Below are 22,050 nucleotides of genomic sequence, written 5' to 3' on the forward strand. Positions count from 1 at the left end.
AGTCATACAACCCCTTCCAGAAAGAATTAAAACAATGTATAATGCAAGAAAAATACGACATCTGAGAGACACTTTTTACTATCAATCCTCGGTATGTACAATTGTATTTTTATTTTTGTAAAGAAAAAAATTTGACAATTTTGTATTAAATATTTAAAAAAATAATTTTTTAAAACAAATCCCTTCTTGCTTTTCAGGATAAAAATAATTTCTCTCAAAGTAATAATTATAAGAAACTGAAATATAATTTTAACAGTAACACAAGTCCGCATATTATTCACAAACTACCGCCTGTAAATTATAATGAAGGTATAAGGAATTATTTGCACTCAATTAAATATTAAGCTTGGGGGAAACTTACACTGTAAGCTTGCTGCAAATATATCCAAAATTACTTATTTCTATTATCATAAGAAAACTTAAAAAAAATTTTTAGCAAAAGGGTCAAGTAGACGTCAAAAGTCTTCTTGGGTTGAAACTGAACCGATAATTTCCACAATTAATACCGTCTATCCAGAAATTTTACTCATTATCGACAATGGATTATACAAGTAACTAAAAAGACTATTTATTATATTTTTAATATAATAAATATGTTTATGCTGTATGTTTATTAATTTTTGAATTTAAATATCAGATTTATTATTTTTATTATTTAAAACTTTTTAAATTCTATTTATTATTTTTTTTTAAATATTATTATTATTATGGTAATTTAAATTAAATTATTATTAATTTGAAGAATTTTTTTTATAAATTGTCTATAGTAAAATGTATCGAGATGTAGAAGCTATCAAGAAATACATTGCGACCTATTGGAGTGCAGTAGATTTAAGATACAGACAATTATCAAATCCAGCCGTGAGATTAAATATTGCTGCTGTTATTTTATCAACGGTAAGTATCCAGATTCTTTTTAAAATTTTCTTCTTTATATGTATTTTTTTCAAATTATGAAAAATTCAGAGTAAATAATTATATATTTTGATTAATTAGGGGAGACAGGAAGTGCCATTTATACAGAGTAGTATATACGATCGTATTAAAATTGATGCCGATAAGGTATTAATTGAAACTGGAAAATATTTATTGTCAAATAAAATATTTCGATTTCGTGACAATTTTGATTTGTCCTTAACAATGACAAGGTACATTTTTTAAAATTAATACATAATACCATTTCATGGAAATTGGCAATTATTTAAGAGAAATATGTCTAAAATTGTTTCTATGGAGAATATATTTTTATTTTAGTATTTAGTGATAATATTCAGAGGCTATTTTTTAGTTCAATTTATATTTAGTATAAAGTATTTATAAAGTATTTATATTTAGTATAAGTATTTTTTTACTTTTTATAGTCGCAACATGTGCACTATAGACACAAATGGCGATGACTGTTCTACGATGGGTATGCAAAATTATTCTAAAAATTAAATTTTTTTTTTTTGAGAATTTTTGAAGACGCAAATAAATACAAATTCACTAATATTTACGGAATAGGACAAAGAGGATAGTGGATTAATTTTGAAGATCTTGATGTTTAAATTCCTAGAAGAATTTGAAGGTTACAAATTTCAATAATGCTCCTTTACCACGGTGGCTTCATAATGATTCATAAAAGCAAACGCAGAAAAGAGTGGGGAGGTGGGAGCGAGAGAGAGAGGAGGCTAGTGGCGCGCGTCGCTTCCCCCACCGACTCGCCCTCTCCCACTCCGAGCGGTCCGGTTATATATAAGCCGCTCGCTCACGGATTCACCATTTCACCTGCTGTCTTCACTCGAGGCACATCTGAACTTTGCATTCATCTCAACTATTCAGGAACTGTTTCTTGTTTTTGCTTCTTTTCTTGCTCCTAAACTTTTTTTTATTTAATTAAGTATCGAAGAAATTAAAATAATTTTTCTAACGTTTTAAACCGCAAAACTATCCTCTTCAGAAACTATTATTTTGCATTTTTATAAGTATCTCAAAAATTACTCCACTGTCCTAACAAAATATATTTTAACTCGTGGCATGCAAAAATAATGTAATTTTTTTTTACTAAGTTAAGTTTTCGACTGTTTTTAAAAATAGGTATATATTTTTATAACTATTTCTAAAAATTGTAGAAAAATTTCGGACTATCGAATGCTAGATATCTTATAATTTTATACGATAGGTTACGCCTACGTTTCGAGCGCTTGTTCAGTAATAAAGTCTGAGGATAATTCATACAAAATGGTAGAGGGTGTAGGAATGGTTGAGGACAATGGGGGGTTTAAAGGAATTATGCTCGCTGCTCATGAACTCGGTCACATGTATGTACATACGCAATTACTAATTATTATTATATATCAAATGCATTCCAAATTATATAGTTTATTGAGATTATAAATTTTTACTTTCTTATTTTATAAATATTTCTATTTTTGTGTTATATTTATTATAATTTTTATAATTGTATTTTTATTTTTGTATTTTTATCTTTGAATTTTAGTATTTACAATTTTACCTCTTTAAAATTTTTTAGCTTGGGTGTGGAACACGATGAAGTTGGTAATTGCAAATATCGTTATGGCATTGAAGATGGTTACATTATGGAAAATCAACTCGCATTTTCTGACAATTCATTTGATTGGTCACCTTGCAGTCTGCGGAATTTCAGTATTTTCTTAAAGTATAAATATTCTCAAAATATAAAAAAAAATATAAACGATAATTTATATTTAAGTAATAAATTAATAAATAAATATAAACGATAATTTATTAATAATTAATTCATATTATAATTAATAAATATTAATTTATATTTATATAATTAGTAAAAATATGAATTAAAAAAGTCGATTTAACCAACAAAGAAAATGATTCTAAAATAAATTTTTTAGCCACGGTAATGCGACGTGCCTAAGAAATAAACCAATAATTGGTAATAAAATAAATAATTTTCTACCTGGACAACTTTACTCATTGGAACATCAATGTGAAAAACATTATCCAGGATCGAGACCATGCAAAGTAGATAAGATAATATTTTAAAAATTTGAGAGATGATTTCTTTTTGTATTCATATTAAATTAAAAAATGAATGTAAAATAATCATTTTTTTCTAGGAAGGGACATTTCTTCGGAATATTTGTTTGGAATTAAATTGTATTTTACCATTTACTAACGAGTGTGTAAGAACTGTACCTGCAGCGGAAGGATCACCTTGTGGTCTTAATTCAGTAAATATTTTTTTTTTAATTTTATTACTTCTGTATATAAATAAATATACTTCTATATATAAATAAATATATAAAATATATTCTAAATATAGATAAAATTATATTAGTTTTGTAAAATTTAAAATTTCTTTAATCTTTAAATACAAATTTTTAATATGTTAAATATATTTTTATTTTAGATTTGTCTTAATGGAAAATGCATATCGTCGTATGATGACTATTATCATTATAAAATTTTAGATGGATGATGAATTTCATAAAGTTTTTTATTGTTGTATTAATTATATGTAATTAATTGTACAATACTTTTATATAAAATTACGAAACAAATAAAAAAAAATAAAAATTTTCAAAAATTTTGAGTAAATTGTCTACGTTTTTCACATTTCAATGTAAATTTCATTAAAAGTACTGAAAAAGTTATGAAATTTTTAGTATTACCAGAAATATTTTGGTATTTGGTGTCAAAAAACATTTCTTAATAACTTTTTTCCTTTTAAAAACTTTTCAATTCTAATTCTGATTTTTCTTATTTTTGTAATCGAATTTATTTTTAATAATTAAATTCTAAAATAACTTTTTAAAAGTTATTAATTATATAATTATAATTTAGATAAGATTTTAGTGAAAGTTAATGTCAAAGTCGAATTCAAAGTAATAGTCAAGTTCAATTCAAAATCGATTCCAAAGTCAAATTATAAAATTTCAGTATCCTTGTTGAAATTTTCAGATATAATTTAAATTCATAAGGTTTTAAATTAAAATTTTTGAAAACATCAATTTCTGCTAACAAATTTATTCTATTCAATATTAATTTATTCAAACAAATAACTTAAGTTTTAAATAATATTATTTATAATTCAGAGAAAATTCTATTTCTGAGAAATTTTCATTCAATTTTTTAAAGATAGTTAATTTTTTAAAAAGTTTTAATAAATAATTTAATTAATTTTAATTTTTAAATTATAATTTTACAATTTTTTGAATTCTTAAATTAAATTGAAATTTTGTTAAAATGAAAATTGAGTTGAAACTAAAGTGAATAATGAATAGAAGAAAAAATTACTTTTTAAAATAATTAAATTTGTTAAAAAACTAATTATTTATTAATTATTATTACATGAATAAATAAAAAATTATTATTATTAACACTATTTTATACTATCGACCAGTTTTTAATATTTTTTTTTAATAATGATAACAATACAATATAAATTTTTCTAAAAAACAAGAAAAAGAGGAGGAATTAAAAAAAACAACAATTCAGAGTGTGAATTGCTTATAGTAAAAAAACAATAAGTTTGTTTGAAAATATTTTGTTCATCATATTTTGACGAATTTTGACATATTTCACGTTTACTATTGTAGTAATTTATAAAGTTTAAATTTCCATACGTCATTGTGTTAAAAATTTTCTAACATGCCATGATCTAAAATTTGTTTAATTGGTCCGCAATTTTTCATTTTTGTTCCGTAAAGTGGGTATTTTAAAAAACTATCACTGGTTCGAGCCCTGAAACTTATGGAATTATCAAAGTAGGAGATAGGATTAGAAAAGATTTGGATTAGTAGAAATAGCTCAGTTTTCGAAAGTTTTTGTGATCAGAGGGAAATGTTTTGAATCTTCCCGACTCAAGTTTGTTATAAACTATAAAGTATCTGTGTTTGAGGTTTTTAAGTCGTTGGGCGATTTACATTTGTTATATAGTGAATACGTAATGAAGACTTTTGGTCGTCGTCGTCGTCGTTGTCGTCGTGCATGGGAAATGGCATAGGAAGGAAGGAAGTGGAAAACTGGAATGCGGGATGTCGCATAGAGGGCTGGCCTGGAGGTGATAACTTCTGATTTACACTATTCCCTACCATGCCTTCCAACGGATTCTCATTTTCTCACCTATACATTCGCGCGCGTTTCGCGAGAAGAGGGCTTCTACTCCAATTAACTTTTAATGGCGTAGATAGGGAAACGTATGCCTGCCGAGGACCGCTGCTGGCACTCTCTTCTTCTTCTTCTTCTTCTCAACCATTTTCTTTCTCTTATTTCTCACCCTTTCTTCACCCCCTTCCCCCTCTCTCTTACTTTCCAAGCCCCCCCCACCATTGGACTATTCTCTCTTCTACTCTGAGCAAACATCCATTCCTCCTGCAATGTCCCCCAAACCCCTTTTTCCATCTTCAACCAAACCCATTCTCACAGACTCCCAACCAGAAAATCTCGAGAGACAGGAGCAACTTGTTAAGTAATTAAGTGTCGTTCTAAGTTTCCGTTTAATAATAATTTAGTAACGCTCGTGAACTTACGAAAGCATCGCGGGACCCGTCCATCATCAGACGATATTTCCGTTGATGATAATTACGAGTATTTAGTATCATTAGAGGACTTGATTTCTTGAAAGGGCATCAAATTTTAATTATCAAATTAAAAAAAAAAAAAATTATAATAAGATCTAAAGCGTTAATTATCAATCCTCCAACAAAGGAAGATTATCCTCCTGTGTTTGATTGGAGGATTGTTAATTAATCCTTTATACTGATCAGTAAAAAAAATATCATTATTTCTTCTTTAAACCGCATGAAAACTGTCAAACAAAAAAAGCGTTACACGTTCCTTAATTTTTTATATTCCAAAAATAATCAACAACACAGGGGTTCAATTTTTTGAAATCTCCATACATTGACTTGCTTCATAAATCGTTGGGGGTGTGGAGCGTGACAACCTTTCAGTCTTTTAAAGATATGCTATAAACACATGCAAATGGGTTCTTCTTCAAAAAAAAAAAAATAAAAAAAAAAGAGGAAGGCGAAATAAAAGGGATGAATATAATAGAAAGACAAGGAAGTGTCCGCGGAAGGAAAGCTAAATTATTAGAAGAGAAGAGAAACCCCATGGAAAATGAGTCAGACGAGGTGACATCTGCCGAGGGGTTCGTTGCGACGCGTCGTCGGAACATCCTTTACATTTTTATACTCGACCTTTCTAGTATAACACGTCGACTAACAGAGGCGAAGACACGGGAAAATGGATAATGTGTTCACGGAGGCGATACCGCGAATACAAAAAAGTAAATGTCAACATTGAAAAAAGAAAAACTTTTTTTTTTTATAGATTAAAGAAGAACTTTTTTTTTTGCTACAGCATTATTATCAATATTCTTTTGATCAACTTTGTTATTTTTATTACTATTTTTATATTTTATAATTATTATTTGTAACTTTATTTATATTTACTATTATCTTATTTGGGCTTAAACTGAAAATGAGACAATATATTAGGTCTTAAAATCTGTTTTTTTAATAAGAAATTTAGTCAATACTTGGACTAAATAAATATATAACATCAATCCTGACTATAAGGTTCAACCTTGACTACACTTTTTAAAAATGTTTATAAATTAAAAGTAAGGGGTCCAACCCTGACTGTCAGGCCCAACCTTGACTACATTTTTTAAAAATGTTTACAACTTAAAAGTAAGGGGTCCAACCCTGACTGTCAGGCCCAACCTTGACTACATTTTTTTTATTTGTTTTCAACTTAAAAGTAAGGGTCCAACCCTGACTATCAGGCCCAACCTTGACTAATGTAAGTTGTTGTAGTCAAAATCAGGCTTAAAAGAAGACTTATTTTTTACATTATATCTCAGGATGAAGGTAAAAATCCCCCTTTTTTTCCACGAATGAAAAGCGATCCTTCCTATTTCTTTCACTTTACATTTCCCTTATCTTATCAACGACACGATATGTATATATATTTTTTTGTGTAGAGAGAGAGAGAAAAATATATATTTATGTGTATATGTATATTTTTTTACGTATAAGTATGTATATATATGTATACGAACCTTACGCCTCGTTTCAAGCGATATTCTCAATTTTCATTTGCCGACAGATGCGTACGTGCGCGGTATTCGCGAGTGAGGCGCGGAAGGACGATAAGTCTCTGATAAAAAAAGGCAAGAAAAAAAAAAAAGGATCAGTGGGGTCGGCACGAGTTAAGAAAGTCGCGGGGCATGGCACGGCAGCGGTGCCAAAAGGTGTGGGTGTATGTATATGTGTAGAGTAGACTAAGCATCAGTTCGATGGGGCTGCACAGGGAACCAAAAGGGGCGAAAGTCGATCGTTTGTTAGAGAAATTCAATAATGCAACCGACGGCTGACAAGAGCACCACGACGACCCTTCTCCTCTTCTCAAAAGAGTGAGAAAGACGCTTATATATATAACAAAAAAAAAAAAAAAGAAAAAAAAAGGGAACGAGAACACCTTGTCATCGTTTATCAATCTGTTATTTCTTGTACATAAAAAAAATAAGTATGTGTAGGGCTCGAATCAGTGAAAGTATTTAAAGTTATACGGACTTTACGGAGCAAAAATGAAAAATTGCCGACCAATTATTACTGACAAAAATATAAACAAACCCGAGGCAAATGAAAAAACATTTTACTTAAAATTATAAATTAAATTTGATCCAATTTAGTATATAGAATTTCAAGTTAGATACTATCAAGAATCTGTAAAATCTGATGATTAGAATCTGGAAAATACAGCCAGAATGATTAGAATTATGAAAATTTATTGGCAGGTGGTGAAATTTAGGTTGTTCTTTTTCTATTTTGAGGGAACTGGATGTATGTGCTTGGTTGGGTCTGGCATATAGAGTTAGCTGATGATGCCCATAACCAAAGGCGAACACGAGGTGGATATATTTCAAGAGAATGTCTGATTACAATGCTGCCAACGGAATATGCCACTCTTTTTTTTCCACCTCCTCCTCATCCTCCACCTCCTTCTTCTTATTCTTCTTCTTCTTCTTCTTCTGCAAATGATGGACGGGAATGCCACATACAATATTCAGTGCACTCTCTCGCTACTCGATTCCGCGAGTCAGCTTTACCAAGTAACCATCCCCCTTTTCATTCTCTACTCTACAGTATAAAAGCACTACTAACGTCAAGATTATGGACTGAAGAATCTGCCCGTAATAGCCATTTTATCATCCACTTATTTGCATATTCTGGTAATTTATTACATTCTGTTTTTCAATTATTCATTTCTTGTTATTGTCTGAAGTCGAATCACTTTATTCATTGTTTCGAAACAATGATGAATCAGTGATTATTGTGTATGAAGTGCTTTTTTTTGCGGCACTAGTGCGGAAAATAAGTTTTGTTGGTGTCTGCCCTTTGTTACCGACCGTCGATATATTACGTTTTCTTTTCCAAACCCTATTGTCTGGATATAAAGTACATTACTCATTGATTCGCTGTAATGAATCAATCATAATCAGCAGTCGAAAGTTTTTTTTTATGAATCAAATAAAAATAAATATTTATCTCAGTAATTCAACATTTATTTATAGAAAATAAATATTGAATTTTGAAAAAAATGTCAAATATTTTGCCATGCAAAAATGTTTGTTCGTGAACAAAATATGCCATGCAACAACAAAACTGTTGAACTGAAACAGAAGAGAATATTTCCACATGACACAATAATATTTTACAATAAAACAGCAAAAAACCTGAACCAAAGTAAAAAATATTTTCTTGATAGAACATAAAAGAAACATGTTGACCTGAAACAAAAACAAATATTTCGACAAACATGAGAAAAAGATTGTTAAACAGCAAACAGAAAAAAATGTTGTTAAACTGCAACAGAAAAGCGTTGAACTAAAATAGAAAATGTTTAGTCCTAAAATATATGGCAGTAATAAATCTATAATAATAATAGAATTTAATTTTTTGTAATTTTAATGATGGTTTTTCAAAAAAATATAAAATTTTATGTTCTATTCCGCGTCACCCTGGAGGTTGAACATTAGACACGTTTTTATATGGTTTCCCCATTTACACAGTACTTTCAATCACAAATTTATAGCAAAACACGTTTACAATTTTAATGCATTTGAATTTGTGATTGAGACTATGTGGCATAGGCCTACACCACTCCTCCCTTCAATAAGAGAAAATTTTTTAGTTCAATCAAAAATAATTTCTTTGATTCAAATAAAGATGAATATTTGTCTTAGTAATTCAAGATTTATGTTTATAAATGTATTAATTAATATGCAATAAATATGTAATATATAAACCAGACAAATTTAAAAATTTTTTTTAAATTAAAAGTTTATTTTTTTAATTGATTATTTTTTACATTACTTATAAATATTCAATATCTTTCTTATAATAAATATTTGGAAATATTAATATACTTTTAACTGTGGCTCGAGTTCGATCTAAAAATTATTTTTACCACTGATATACTAATTTTAAAAATATAAAAAATTCCCGTCTGACATAAATTTATTTAAACTACTGATTTTGCAGTGAAAAGAATGAAAATAAAGATGTCTGACTAAAACTAAATTTTACTACTATTTTTCTTAGAACAAGTGGTAAAAAATACCTTGTCTAGCTAAAAATTAATTAAACTACTGTTTCTCACTATAAATCAAATTTTTATTTTTTTCGACGATAATAATTTACTCAAATTAGTGACTTTCTCATGATAAATATTCAATAATTTATTGTCTGACTAAAACTTACTTTAACCACTAATTTCCTCTAAGAAAATATTCAAGTTTTACCGGATTTGAAAAACTGTACAGGTTGACTAAAACTTGTTTAAACTACTGTTTTTTCTCTTTAAAAAAAGTATGAAAAGTTTTGTCTGGCTAAAACTGAATTTTACTACTGATAATTAAAAAATTACTCTTGTCTGACTAAAATCTGTTTATACTACTGATTTTTCAGTGAAAAGTATTTTAATAGAGAATTAATGCTAAATTTGACTACTATTTTCCTTAAAAAAAATTTTTTAAAAATATGAAAATAGTAGTAAAAAATACTTGGTCTGACTAAAAAGAATTTTAACTACTGTTTCTTACTGTAAAACAGTATATTTACAGTTTCTATTGATTTTTTATAGTTTGCATAGATATGGATAGTTTTTTAAAACTTAAATATTTAAATATCAGTGGTAAATTTATTTTTTGTCAGACCAAGTATTTTTTTATCAATTATCTTTAGGAATACAGTTTTTTAAGTACAGTTCAGTAAGAAAACACAATGTAAATTATTTTAGAAAATCAGTAGTTTAAAAAGTTTTTAGTCAGACGGGCGTAATTTAAGTCCTTAAAGTTAGTATATCAGTAGTAAATGTCATTTCTAGTCAGACGAAATTACTTTCAGTTCATTACATTGGTAAATCAGTAGTTTACATAGGTTATGGTTAGACCGAAAGTATTTAAATCATTAGAATTTAAAAATAAGTACCTAGTAAATATTCTTAAAAAATAGTAGTTCAAGTAAATTTTAGTCAGACAACAGAAAAATCCCCTAAAAAATAGTCACTAATTTACGTTAAATTATTTATTTTCCAATAATTATAGTAATTTACCATTTAAAAAAGTAAAAATTGTTTTATAGTCCGAACCAGTAGTTTAAGTTATTTTTAGTCAGACAAAGCATTCATTACCGAATTTAGGAATTCTCTTTAGGAATTCAATATTCAAAGTAGATTTTAGTCTGATAATTATAATTATAATTATAATTATAATTATAATTATAATTATAATTATAATTATAATTATAATTATCACCATTTTTTAAATTCTTTTCTTTGTAAAATTAGTAGTTTAAATAGTTTTTAGTCCGATGAGAGTATTTAAAGTTTTTAAATTCACTGTAAAATCAGTAGTTTAAACAGATTTTAATCAGACAAGAGTAATGATTAAATTATCAGTAGTAAAATTCAGTTTTAGCCAGACAAAACTTTTCATAGTTTTTTTTTAAATAGAAAAAAGTAGTTTAAACAAGTTTTAGTCAACCTGTATAGTTTTTCAAATCCGGTAAAATATTATTGAATATTTTCTTAGAGGAAATAAGTAGTTAAAGTAAATTTTAGTCAGACAATTTATTATTGAATATTTGTCATGAGAAAATCACTAATTTCAGTAAATTATCGGCGAAAAAAATAAAATTTTATTTTTAGTGAGAAACAGTAGTTTAATTTATTTTTAGTCAGACAAGGTATTTTTTACCACTTGTTCTAAGAAAAATAGTAGTAAAATTTAGTTTTAGTCAGACATCTTTATTTTCATTCTTTTCACTGCAAAATCAGTAGTTTAAATAGATTTTAGTCAGACGGGAGTTTCTTATATTCATAAAATTATATATCAGTGGTAAAAATAATTTTCGCCCGGACGATAAATTTTTAAAATACTTTTATAAAGAGAATTTTTAAATACATTTGTTTTTAATTGAAATTAATTTTTAAATCAATTTTTATTAGAAAATTCGCTACTAGAATTCAATTATTTAAATACAAAAAAATACTCTATTTAATATTTGAATGTTTCTTAAAATTTAATTCTCATAAAGAATTTGATAAACAATTTTTTAAATAATTGAATTCTTTCTACGGTTTTTAATAAAACTTTCAAGAATAATTTAATTTTTCAAGAAATTAGATTCAAATTGTATTAAAAGTAATTGAATCTCTGTAAAAAAATTTATTGAATTAAGAAAAGTTTTTGAAAATAATTGAAATTTCAATTATCTTTATAGATAATTGAAACTTTGAAAATAATTTTTTTAAAATTTTTACCATAATTGACTTTCTGCCAAGAATTTTATTGCTTTTAAAAATAATTGAATTCTTGAGACGAATTTTTTAAGAATATTTCCTTTTAATTACCTAATTGAATTTTTTTGTGAAATTTTATTTCAATTAAATTAAATTTCTACGAAAAATTTTATTAAAAAGTATTTTTTTAAAAATATTGAATTGTTAAGATGATTTTCATTGAAATTTTTGAAAATAATTTAATTCTTTCAAGAAATTTAATTAAAAATGTATTTGACAATAATACGTCAATTCTAATAAATAAATTATACGAAGGCTTTTTAAAATAATTGAATTTCTTTGATGAATTTTAATAAAATTTCTAAGAATAATACATTTTTACAAAAATTACATTAAAATTTGTATCAGGCCTGATTTGTATTAAAAATTATTGAAATTTTGCCATGAGTTTTACTTATCAAAGATAATTGAATTTTTAAAAAAGAATTTTATTAGTTAGAAAAATAATTGAATTTCTATAAAAATATTATTATTTATAAAAATAATTGAATTGTATTGCGAAGAAATTTATAAAAAAATTTGTAAATAATTGAATTTTTTGTGAAATTTTTATTATTTTATAAAAATAATTAAATGTTTGCGTAGAATTTTTTAAAAATTTCTTTAAATAATTGAATTTCTTTTGGAAAATTTTATTAAAATAAAAATTTAAAATATTGAATTAAAAAATGAAAATCATTGAATTGAGGAAATTTTTTGAAAATAATTGAATTTCTGCGAAGAATTTTATTACTTTTGAAAATAATTGAATTTTGCAATTATCTATTGTAATTTCTCCTCATTTTTTAATCAAATTACGGACCTTTTTTTTTAAAAAAACTGACTTTTACGGACTTGAAACAAATTTAGGAACCTAGTTGAAGCCCTGTAGTAACCATACAATAATATAATTTTTAGTCACTAAAATTTAGTAGAATTCATGTAGAAATTCTATAGAATCGTTCTAGTGAAATTCTATAGAATATTCACTAGAATTCTTATAGAATGATTCTATAGAATGTTTCTAGTGAAATTCTATTGAATTTTTTCAGCTGGGGTACAAAACAGCCCATAAAAAATAAATTCACTAATCATTTGATTTTTACTGTAAATATTAGACATTTGTTATGAATCTAAAAAATGCAGGCTAAATTTCAAATAAGTTATATGTCGATATTTTTTTCACCCACTTCTCAGCAATAAAAGTCACGTTCATTTGAAATGCAGTGTGTAAATAGACGAAAATCTGATGTTAAATTCCCCGAGTATATATTCATTCGTCGATGCTGGTCAGGATGTCGAAATAAGTTCTTTCGGGTAATTCCTTTTTACATTTTGAAAAATACAAGCTCAGTGCATATACAGAGCATATACATATATACTGAAGAAAAGGTGTATGGAGCTCTCGAGTGGAAAGCCGTAGTAGGTTGCATTACGTTTTCACGTATCTTTCCCACCTTTTCTCTATTTTCACCTTTCCAGCTTTTCCACTTGCCTTTGGAAAAAGCAGTAGTAGCATTCAGCAATGGAACTACTGCTATACCACCACCACAGAATATCGCCACTTGACTTGCTCTCGCCTAACTTTTATTTCGGTTTGCTGTTGCATGTATTCCCCAGTGGGTACCTTTCGTGTCTCTGCGCATAGCATCTTCCTAAGCCCAGAGGTGGTAAATTTATTTCCTCTCTATATATTCTGGCACGAAATACTTATATGGCAACGCAGTAAACCAGTAATACCCTCTATATATAGAGAAAAAGAGAGAGAGAGAGAGAGAAAGCAATACAAACCATCCATCGCTTTCATGATGTATAAGAACGCAATACACTCCACTCTCACTCGGGAGTTGTAAATAAATTTACTATGTCATATTTTTAATACACCAAAAGAAATTGAAATTTACCTTCTAATCTCCTTTCAAAAAATTTTCTTCTTTGAAAAAAGTTTTTATTTTTCTATTTTCTTCTAGAGGGGGAAGGTTCCATTCTTGATGCACTCTCCATAAATATGGAAACTGCATCCTTAAAGAATAAAGATAACACCCCTAAAAGTAGAAATCCTTTGCATCAAAAAAAAAAAAAACTTAAATAATCAGTTTTCAATTAACTAACCCTGCATTTTAACAGAATAGCACTTTTTATGTAATATCCAAGACCTATTCTTACAACCCATAAAAGATCTTTTGCTGAGGGACATTTATGACCGTATTTTTATTACTCTTTCATGTGACGATGGGGCTTTGTGTTAAATCGCAATATATCTTCTTCACGCCATTCGAATTTCATTTTCACGCTATAAAATTGAGACGAACGCTTACGCTAACCCTTTATTTTATTTTCTGCAATTAAACAGATTTTCTTCGGCATCGTATTATAGTGGACCTGATAGAAAGAAAAAAAATCGTATTATCAAATATTTTTTTTTGAAGAAGTAAAAAGATAACGCGATCTAATGAGGAAAATACTTTTCAATACATAATTTGCTTGTAAATTGTTACCAAATAGTCAATATGCTTTGGACTCATAAGTTATTTCAAATTAAGAATGAAAAGAAATTTTTTTTTTTAAATTAAAAATTTGGGTTACAAAATACCAAAAACTAACGCAGAACGACGAGTTATATTTCCTTTTGATATCCGAGTTGTTTACAATGCATTTTTCGTCCGCTAAAGACAAGCACAACTGTTATAATTGCATATCAAGTCAGAATTTTGAGAAAAGTGGGGGTAAAGACACAAAAAAAACTTTTTTTTCCCTTATTTTTATCATTGTAGTCGTTTTCAATGAATTTTTGACCTCTGAACACGAATCCGGATTCCAAAATTGCTTAACGCTTCGAGATTTTGAAAAAAGTGAGAGTAAGACCCAAAAAAAGGTGTTTTAACAAGTTTTTAATATAAATTTTCTTTTTAGCCTGTATTTAAGTAACTTCCATAAGGTCTATAAGTAAATTTTGAAGTGTGCACTTTGGGAACCATGTGTGCTAGACCTAAAAAAAATTGAAAATTTTCGAAAAAGTGGAGGTAAAGACTAAATGTCACTGCGACCTTGTTCACCAAAAAAATTGAAAATTTAAAAAAAAGTGGGGGTAGAGACCCAAAATAAAATTTTTTTTTGTTATTTTTGATATTGTACTGGTTTTCAATATACTTTTGTCCTCTAAACACGATCCAGGGCCTTAATATAATCTAACACGTCCAAATTTTGAGAAAAGTGAGGTAAGACCAAAAAAAAATGTTTTTGGTACTTTTTCAAAATAATTTTGATGTTTAGCCTACATTTTAGTATCTAATATTAAATTTTGAAACGTTCGCTTTAAGACCCTTTTGCACAAGATAAAAAAATAGAGATTTTTGAGAAAAAAAGGGATTAAGATCCAAAATAAAACATTTTCATAACGCGGTGCAAAAAAGGGCACTTTTTTGCACCTTGTTATGAAAAATATCGTTCGTAACTAGTGCGAGCAGTTACGAAGTTACGAGTTACTGCTCGCACTCGTTACGAAATATACTATTTTTTTCGTTATTTTTGTGATTGTAGTGGTTTTTAATGTATTTTTGTCTTTTGAGCACGATCCAAGGTTACAAAATTGTCTATGGCTTCAAAAATTTCAAAAAAGTTGGAGTAGGAAACAAAAACAGGTTTTTTTAAAAATAATTTTTTCATTTATCCTACGTCTTAGTATCTTAAATTAAATTTTGAAACGTGAACTTCAACATCCGCGTATGTAATACCAAAAAATAGAGAACAATAAGTTAAGTGGGGGTAAAGTCCCAAAATAAATTTTTGGTTGGATTATTTTTTATATTGTAGTGGTTTCCAATATATTTTTGTCCTCTGAATATTTTTGTCCACAGTTTTGATATAGACTAGAATGTCAATATTTTGAGAAACGTGGAGGTAAGACCGAAAAAAAGATGTTTTTGAGATAAGACCCAAAATAAAATATTTTTTTCTTGTTATTTTTGATATTGTAGTGGTTTCCTATTTTTTTTGTCCTCTGAACACAATCCCGGGTTTTAATATTGTCTAGCACGTCAAAATTTTGAAAATAGTGGGGGTAAGACCCAAAAAAAGATATTTTTGGTAGTTTTTCAAGATAATTTTTATGTTTAGCCTGCGTATTAGTGTTTGATTTTAATTTTTATATCGTGCACTCTAAGACCCATTTGCGCAAGATAAAAAAATCGAGATTTTTGAAAAAAGTGGGGGTAAATTCGCAAAAATAAATTTTTTTGCTTAAATTTGACATGGTAGTGGTTTTCAATATATTTTCGTGTTCTGAGTACAATCCCGGGTCCGTAAATTGCCTAGCACGTCAGGATTTTGAAAAAAGTGGGGGTAAAGGCGCCACTTGTCTTAACATCCTGACTAATAATTAGTAAACTTTCTCTTCTTTTTCTAGTTTTTTATCACTATAGTTTCAAAGAGTATTTTTTTATCAGTAGAGATTCAGAGAGAATTTTAAATAAAAATTTATTCACGAATTGTTTATTTTTTACTTAGAAATTAAATCAATTGTACAATAAAATAAAATGTAACAGTCAGCAGTCCTGGCATGTGAAATAAATGAAATTATATTTTAGAAAGAAAATGAAGTTTCGTTATTTAGCGCATGAGAATTGCAGGTCGTTTTGTAGGGTCAGGGCAAGGAGAAATGCGGTAAGTCGAAGAGGCCGGCAACTAGATTTACGATTGCGAGCAGACTGTACGTATTCCTCACCGCGGCAGTCAGGTTCCCAGACGTTTACGGACGAACTCCGACCCCTAAGCGAAGACTAACTGGCGCGGTTGGCCAATAAAACAGCATATCAAGCCACTTCACTGCAGCTACCGTCGCCATTAACCCAAAAGACTGCCCTAGCTTTCCATAGAAAGGGCTTTACTGCTTTCCTTCGACACACAGATATCCTCCCACCTCCCACTCTCTCTCTATCTCTCCCTCTGTCACAGATTAATTTTATATTCACCTTGTCCCTTCAACATTTATTCTTGTAATCAAATTTCAAACAATTTCATCAACTTTATTATATGTCGTACCTCTTGCACTGGAATTTACGAACTTTGCCATCTGACCGAAGTTTATAATTACACTTATTAACTTTGCCCACCCAGAAGTGGTGGGGGAATATTTCATTTCGGCTTTCTCTTTTACTTTTAATTTTACCTTTATTTTACCTTTAATTTTACTTTAAAAATTAAATATTGACATGATTCAAACAGTCAAATTTTTAAAAAGAGTGGGTAACACCCCCAAAAAAAGATGTTTTTGGTATTTTTCAAGATAACTCTGATGTTTAGCCCGCGTATTAATGTCTGAAATTAAATTTTGAAACGTGCACTTTAAAACACCATTTGCGCAAGATAAAAAATAGATATTTTTGAAAAAAGTGGGGGTAAATACCCAAAAATAAATTTTTTTGCTTAAAATTGACATGGTAATGGTTTTCAATGTATTTTCGCCTTCTGAATACAATCCCGGGTCCACAATTTACCTAGCACGTCAGAATTTTGATAAAACTGGGAAATAAGGCCCCGAAAAAACATATTTGAAGAGCCTTTTGATTTTTTTGATTTCTAGTATTAGCGAATTCTAAAAAAAATCAGAAATAGTAAATGAGTGCAAAGCCTAAAATCAAAATTAAAATATTAAAAAATTATTTTTTTTAAATAATTGATTTTTTCGAGGAATTGAAATTAAATTTTTAAGAATAATTACATTTTTTTATTTAAGATAATTTTATATAATTCATCGCAGGATTTAAATTATTTTAAATACAATTTTACTCGAATTGCTCAAAATATGGAATTATTCTTAAAATTTTAATTTCAATTCCTCGAAAAAATCAATTATTTAAAAAAAAAAATTTTTAAATGTAAAATGTAAACTAAAATTTTAAACAGTGCAAATTGAAGTCTATTAAATTGAAAATAATATTGGAAATAAAAGTGAAAATTAATGCTCCCCTGCTTACTAGTTGGTCGAAACTTATTTCTTTCACTGCGAAGTAGAAAAATTTGTCTATGGTCAGTCGTAGACTCATGTCTGACTCTTAAACTTTTTGTAAATTAAATTTTTCTCTTCTAACAGGACAATTTTTCCCTAAAATTATTATTGCTTTTATTATTAATATTATTATTATTATTATTATTATTATTATGTTTTTTATTATTATTAAAATTAATTATTTTAAATTTAAATTAAAATATATTATAATTATTATTATTATTTTTATTAGTATTAAAATTATAATGTTAGAAAAAAATTATGAAAGTTGTATGGGTGATAATACTTTTAAGGTTAGTAAATAAAGATATTAAAACTAGAATATGGTTTCCTTTTGAATTTTCATTTGTATTCAAATAATAGGTTTTAATGATCGTTAAAAGACAAAGCAAACCCACCAGATTGGTCAATTACCATTTAAATGATCGTTAAAATTAACGACCTAAATGCAAGTGTTGGGAAACCCCTGTTCAACTGCAACCATGTGCGACAAGATTTTCAAGTACGAGAAAGTGCTGCCGTCTATAAAGTCGGTAACGCAGGCATTCGCTTTTATGTCCACAACGATTATACATGATCTATACTAAAAGCCAAATCAGTTTCATATAATGCAAAATGCTATATTCTTTTCATGCTTCCATTTACATATCAAAATTCCTTTCTATTCAGAATCATTAAAATAAAGGAAACAATGTACCTACCGAAATTGTTAAAAAAAAGGAAACAAAAGAAAAAATAATAAATCTAGTTAATTTAGATTAAATATTAGATGTTTAATTTAAAAATTCTAAATTTCATTTAAAAATTAAAATTTCATTTAAGAATTAAAATTTAATCATTTAGATAAATTTTTGTCGAGAAATTGTTTATATATATATATATATAAAAGGACAATAAATAATTTCGAAAATCCTTTTTCAAATGGGGGTGAAAAAGAAGGAAAGTTTTTTTTTGTGTCATTGATAGAAACCGCAAAATATCGAACTTGGAGTGACATTTCCTGGCGTCGACGATGTCGCATAAATGCAGTCTAATAGACATGCACGACATGCGAACTCGGCTGTGGTAAAACTATTTTTTTTCACTTTTTTTTTTTTTACCTACCCCGAGCAAAACAATTTTTATTCCCACTCGACTGTAACGGTTCGCACAGGCGGTACTCTCTGACAACAGTTTTCACTCCCCTACTTCGCAGTAAATCACTCCACCAAACCCCCCTCCCCCCCTTTCGCCTCCTCCACCTCTTCAACCCCACTCTCTGAAAAACCTTGCTGACCCCTCGAGGACCATGGACATTTATCAATTATTTCGCGTAAACTTTTTCCTCCTCCACCTAGCGCTACACGACGGACAATCATGTAATTCACTGACATTTACCCGTCCCAAGTTGAACACTTAAACTTTATTTCGAAACCATTAAAAAACAAGGAAACACATTTTACGATTATTGCAAACTTAACAATTGAGTTTGTCGCTGAATTCTTTATTTCAAGAAAGTTGATTGCGGTGGAATAAATTTTTTCTTATTTTTGATAGTAGTTACTAATTTTTGTCCTCTGATCAGGATCTTGGATTTTAATATAATCAAAATTTTGAGAAAAGTGGGGGTAAGGAACCAAAAAAATTTTTTTTTCACGTATTTTGATCATTGTAGTCGTTTTCAACGTATTATTGTCCTCTGAGCATAAATCCGGGTCCCAAAATTGCTTAGCGCTTCGAGATTTTGAGAAAAGTGGGAGTAAGACTTAAAAAAAGGTATTTTAACAAATTTTCAATATAATTTTCCCTTTTAGTCTACATTTTGTCACTATTTTTATATTATATAATAATAATAATAACGGAAAGTTATTCTCTTTTCAAAATTTAATACTACAGTTAAATCTCATTTTTTTTCTTCATAATTTACCATTATAGGTACAAATATATATATATATATATAGAGGGAGTCATAAGTCAAATAAATTGGATTCTGTTATTAGGATGGAAAAATAATTTTTTTTTCCAAGATAATATTTTTATCGTCTGGCGAGCATACTAACAAGAGTGAAAGCGGACGCTTACGTCTACAAAATAACTTTTCTATATCTATATACATCTTTTTTTTTGCTCTCTTCTCTCTGGGTTTATTTCACGTTTTCTCCTATGTGGTAGCATAATTGCTCACGTACAGTTAGAAGGGAACATGAAGAGAAAAGAAGAACAATGAAGAGGAGTATTGCCCGGTCAGCCCGAATCTAACGACCTATCGGCTACCTCCAATCATTGGATGTTAATTGTTCCTTCAGCTTTTGGTTTCGAATCATTCCGACAGGAAAGAAAGAAAACCAATCGTTAAACGAACAATCTAATTCTGAATTATATCTCAGTGACAAAATTATAGACAAAAGCAATGACACTTCTTCTTTCTTTTTTCAAAATCTTTTTTCTTAAATTAACTATTTTTATGGTTTAAAGTAATTTTTTCGGGTAAATACTAAATTTATAAAATCTAAATCTGACGAACTCTTTAGAAAAATATATCTACATAACAAACGACCTTAAAATGAACGTTTGTTCACTATCGATTTTACATTTATTTCCACTTCAAAAGTGACAATAAAAAATTGTTAATATAAAAATGCAAATAAACATAAAAATAAATGAAAAAACTCAAAACAAAAAATTTCAAAATATAGTCAAACTTAATAAATTTAAAGCAGTAAGAGGTCCGACCGAACGCTATCAAACAATCAAAATTAGCATAAAAAACGTTTAAATTAAATTCCTATCAATTACATTATTTTCTGTGGAACGATATTAACCTAGACTGATGCTGGGACGTTGCTAAACAACATCCTGACAATAAGAAAATTAAATTGTAGATTTAAAATAGTAGCACCTCCACCTGAAACCCATCAGACAATCGTAGTAAGCATAACAGAAGGCTTATATTAATTTCCTATCAAATTTATTATTTTTTGTGAAACGGTATTCACCTAGATTGTTGCTGAGACGTTGCTAAACATCATCCTAAAAATTAAAAAAATTTAACTGTTGCTTTAAATTAGTAGCACCTACAACCGAACCATATCAGACAATTAAAATTGGCATAAAATGAAGCATAAATTAATTTGCTATCAATTTTATTATTTTCTGTGTACTGGTAATCACATACATTATTGCTGGGACATTGCTAAACAACATCTACAAGTATTTAAAATTTTATTGTAACTTTTAGGAGCATTTTAATAAAAGTAACAACAGCCGAATTCTAGCGGAACATTATAATTATCATAAGAAGACGTCTAAATTAAATTATTTTCAATTCTAGTATTTTTTATAAACTGTTAATAACCTAGATTGTTGCTAGAATGTTGCTAAACGACACCATACAAAATAAAAATATTATTTTAACTTTAAGGAGCTTTTAAATTAAAGTAACCACAGCCGAACACTAGCAGAAGATCATAATTGTCAAAAAAAGACGTTTAAATTTAATTCTATTCAATATAATTATTTTTTGTAGACTGATGACAATCTAGATTGTTGCTGGGATGTTGCTGAACAACATCCTGAAGGATAGAAAATTTTGTTGTAGTTTTTAAGCGCTTTTAAGAAAAGTAACCACAGCCGCAGACCAGCAGAAGGTTATAATTGTCATAAAAAGACGTTTTAATCAAATTCTTTTAAGTTTTATTATTTTTTATGGACTGTTTACAACCTAAATTGTTGCTGGGATGTTGCTGAACAACATTCTGGACGATAGAAAATTTTGTTGTAATTTGTAAGCGCTTTTAAGAAAAGTAACCACAGCCGCCGACCAGCAGAAGATCATAATTGCCATAAAAAGACGTTTTAATCAAATTCTTTTGAATTTTATTATTTCTTATAGACTGTTAACAACCTAGATTGATGCTGGGATGTTGCTGAACAACATCCTAGACGATAGAAAATTTTGTTGTAATTTTTAAACGCTTTTAAGAAAAGTAACCACAGCCGAACACTAGCAGAAGATCATAATTGTCATAAAAAGACGTTTTAATCAAATTCTTTTGAATTTCATTATTTTTAATGGACTGCTAGCAACCTAGATTGTTGCTGGGATGTTGCTGAACAACATCCTGAAGGATAGAAAATTTTGTTGTAATTTTTAAGCGCTTTAAACAAAAAGTAACCACAGCCGCCGACCAGCAGAAAATCATAATTGTCATAAAAAGACGTTTTAATCAAAT

The 22,050-nt window shown here is 28.1% G+C and overlaps 1 protein-coding gene across 1 annotated transcript; it reads left to right on the forward strand.

Annotated features, from left to right (window-relative positions):
* The first annotated feature begins 771 nt into the window (after positions 1-771).
* On the forward strand, positions 772-16,634 carry LOC122498764 (venom metalloproteinase 3-like). Its single transcript, XM_043606676.1, has 8 exons — positions 772-897; positions 997-1,148; positions 1,362-1,411; positions 2,162-2,300; positions 2,513-2,659; positions 2,871-3,000; positions 3,096-3,209; positions 16,473-16,634. Exons 1-8 carry the CDS (start codon positions 772-774, stop codon positions 16,632-16,634), a joined length of 1,020 nt encoding a protein of 339 aa, XP_043462611.1.
* The last annotated feature ends 5,416 nt before the right edge of the window (positions 16,635-22,050 follow it).

This window comes from Leptopilina heterotoma, unplaced genomic scaffold (genome assembly GCF_015476425.1).
Source record: "Leptopilina heterotoma isolate Lh14 unplaced genomic scaffold, ASM1547642v1 Lhet_159, whole genome shotgun sequence".
Classification (NCBI taxonomy): Eukaryota; Metazoa; Arthropoda; class Insecta; order Hymenoptera; family Figitidae; genus Leptopilina; species Leptopilina heterotoma.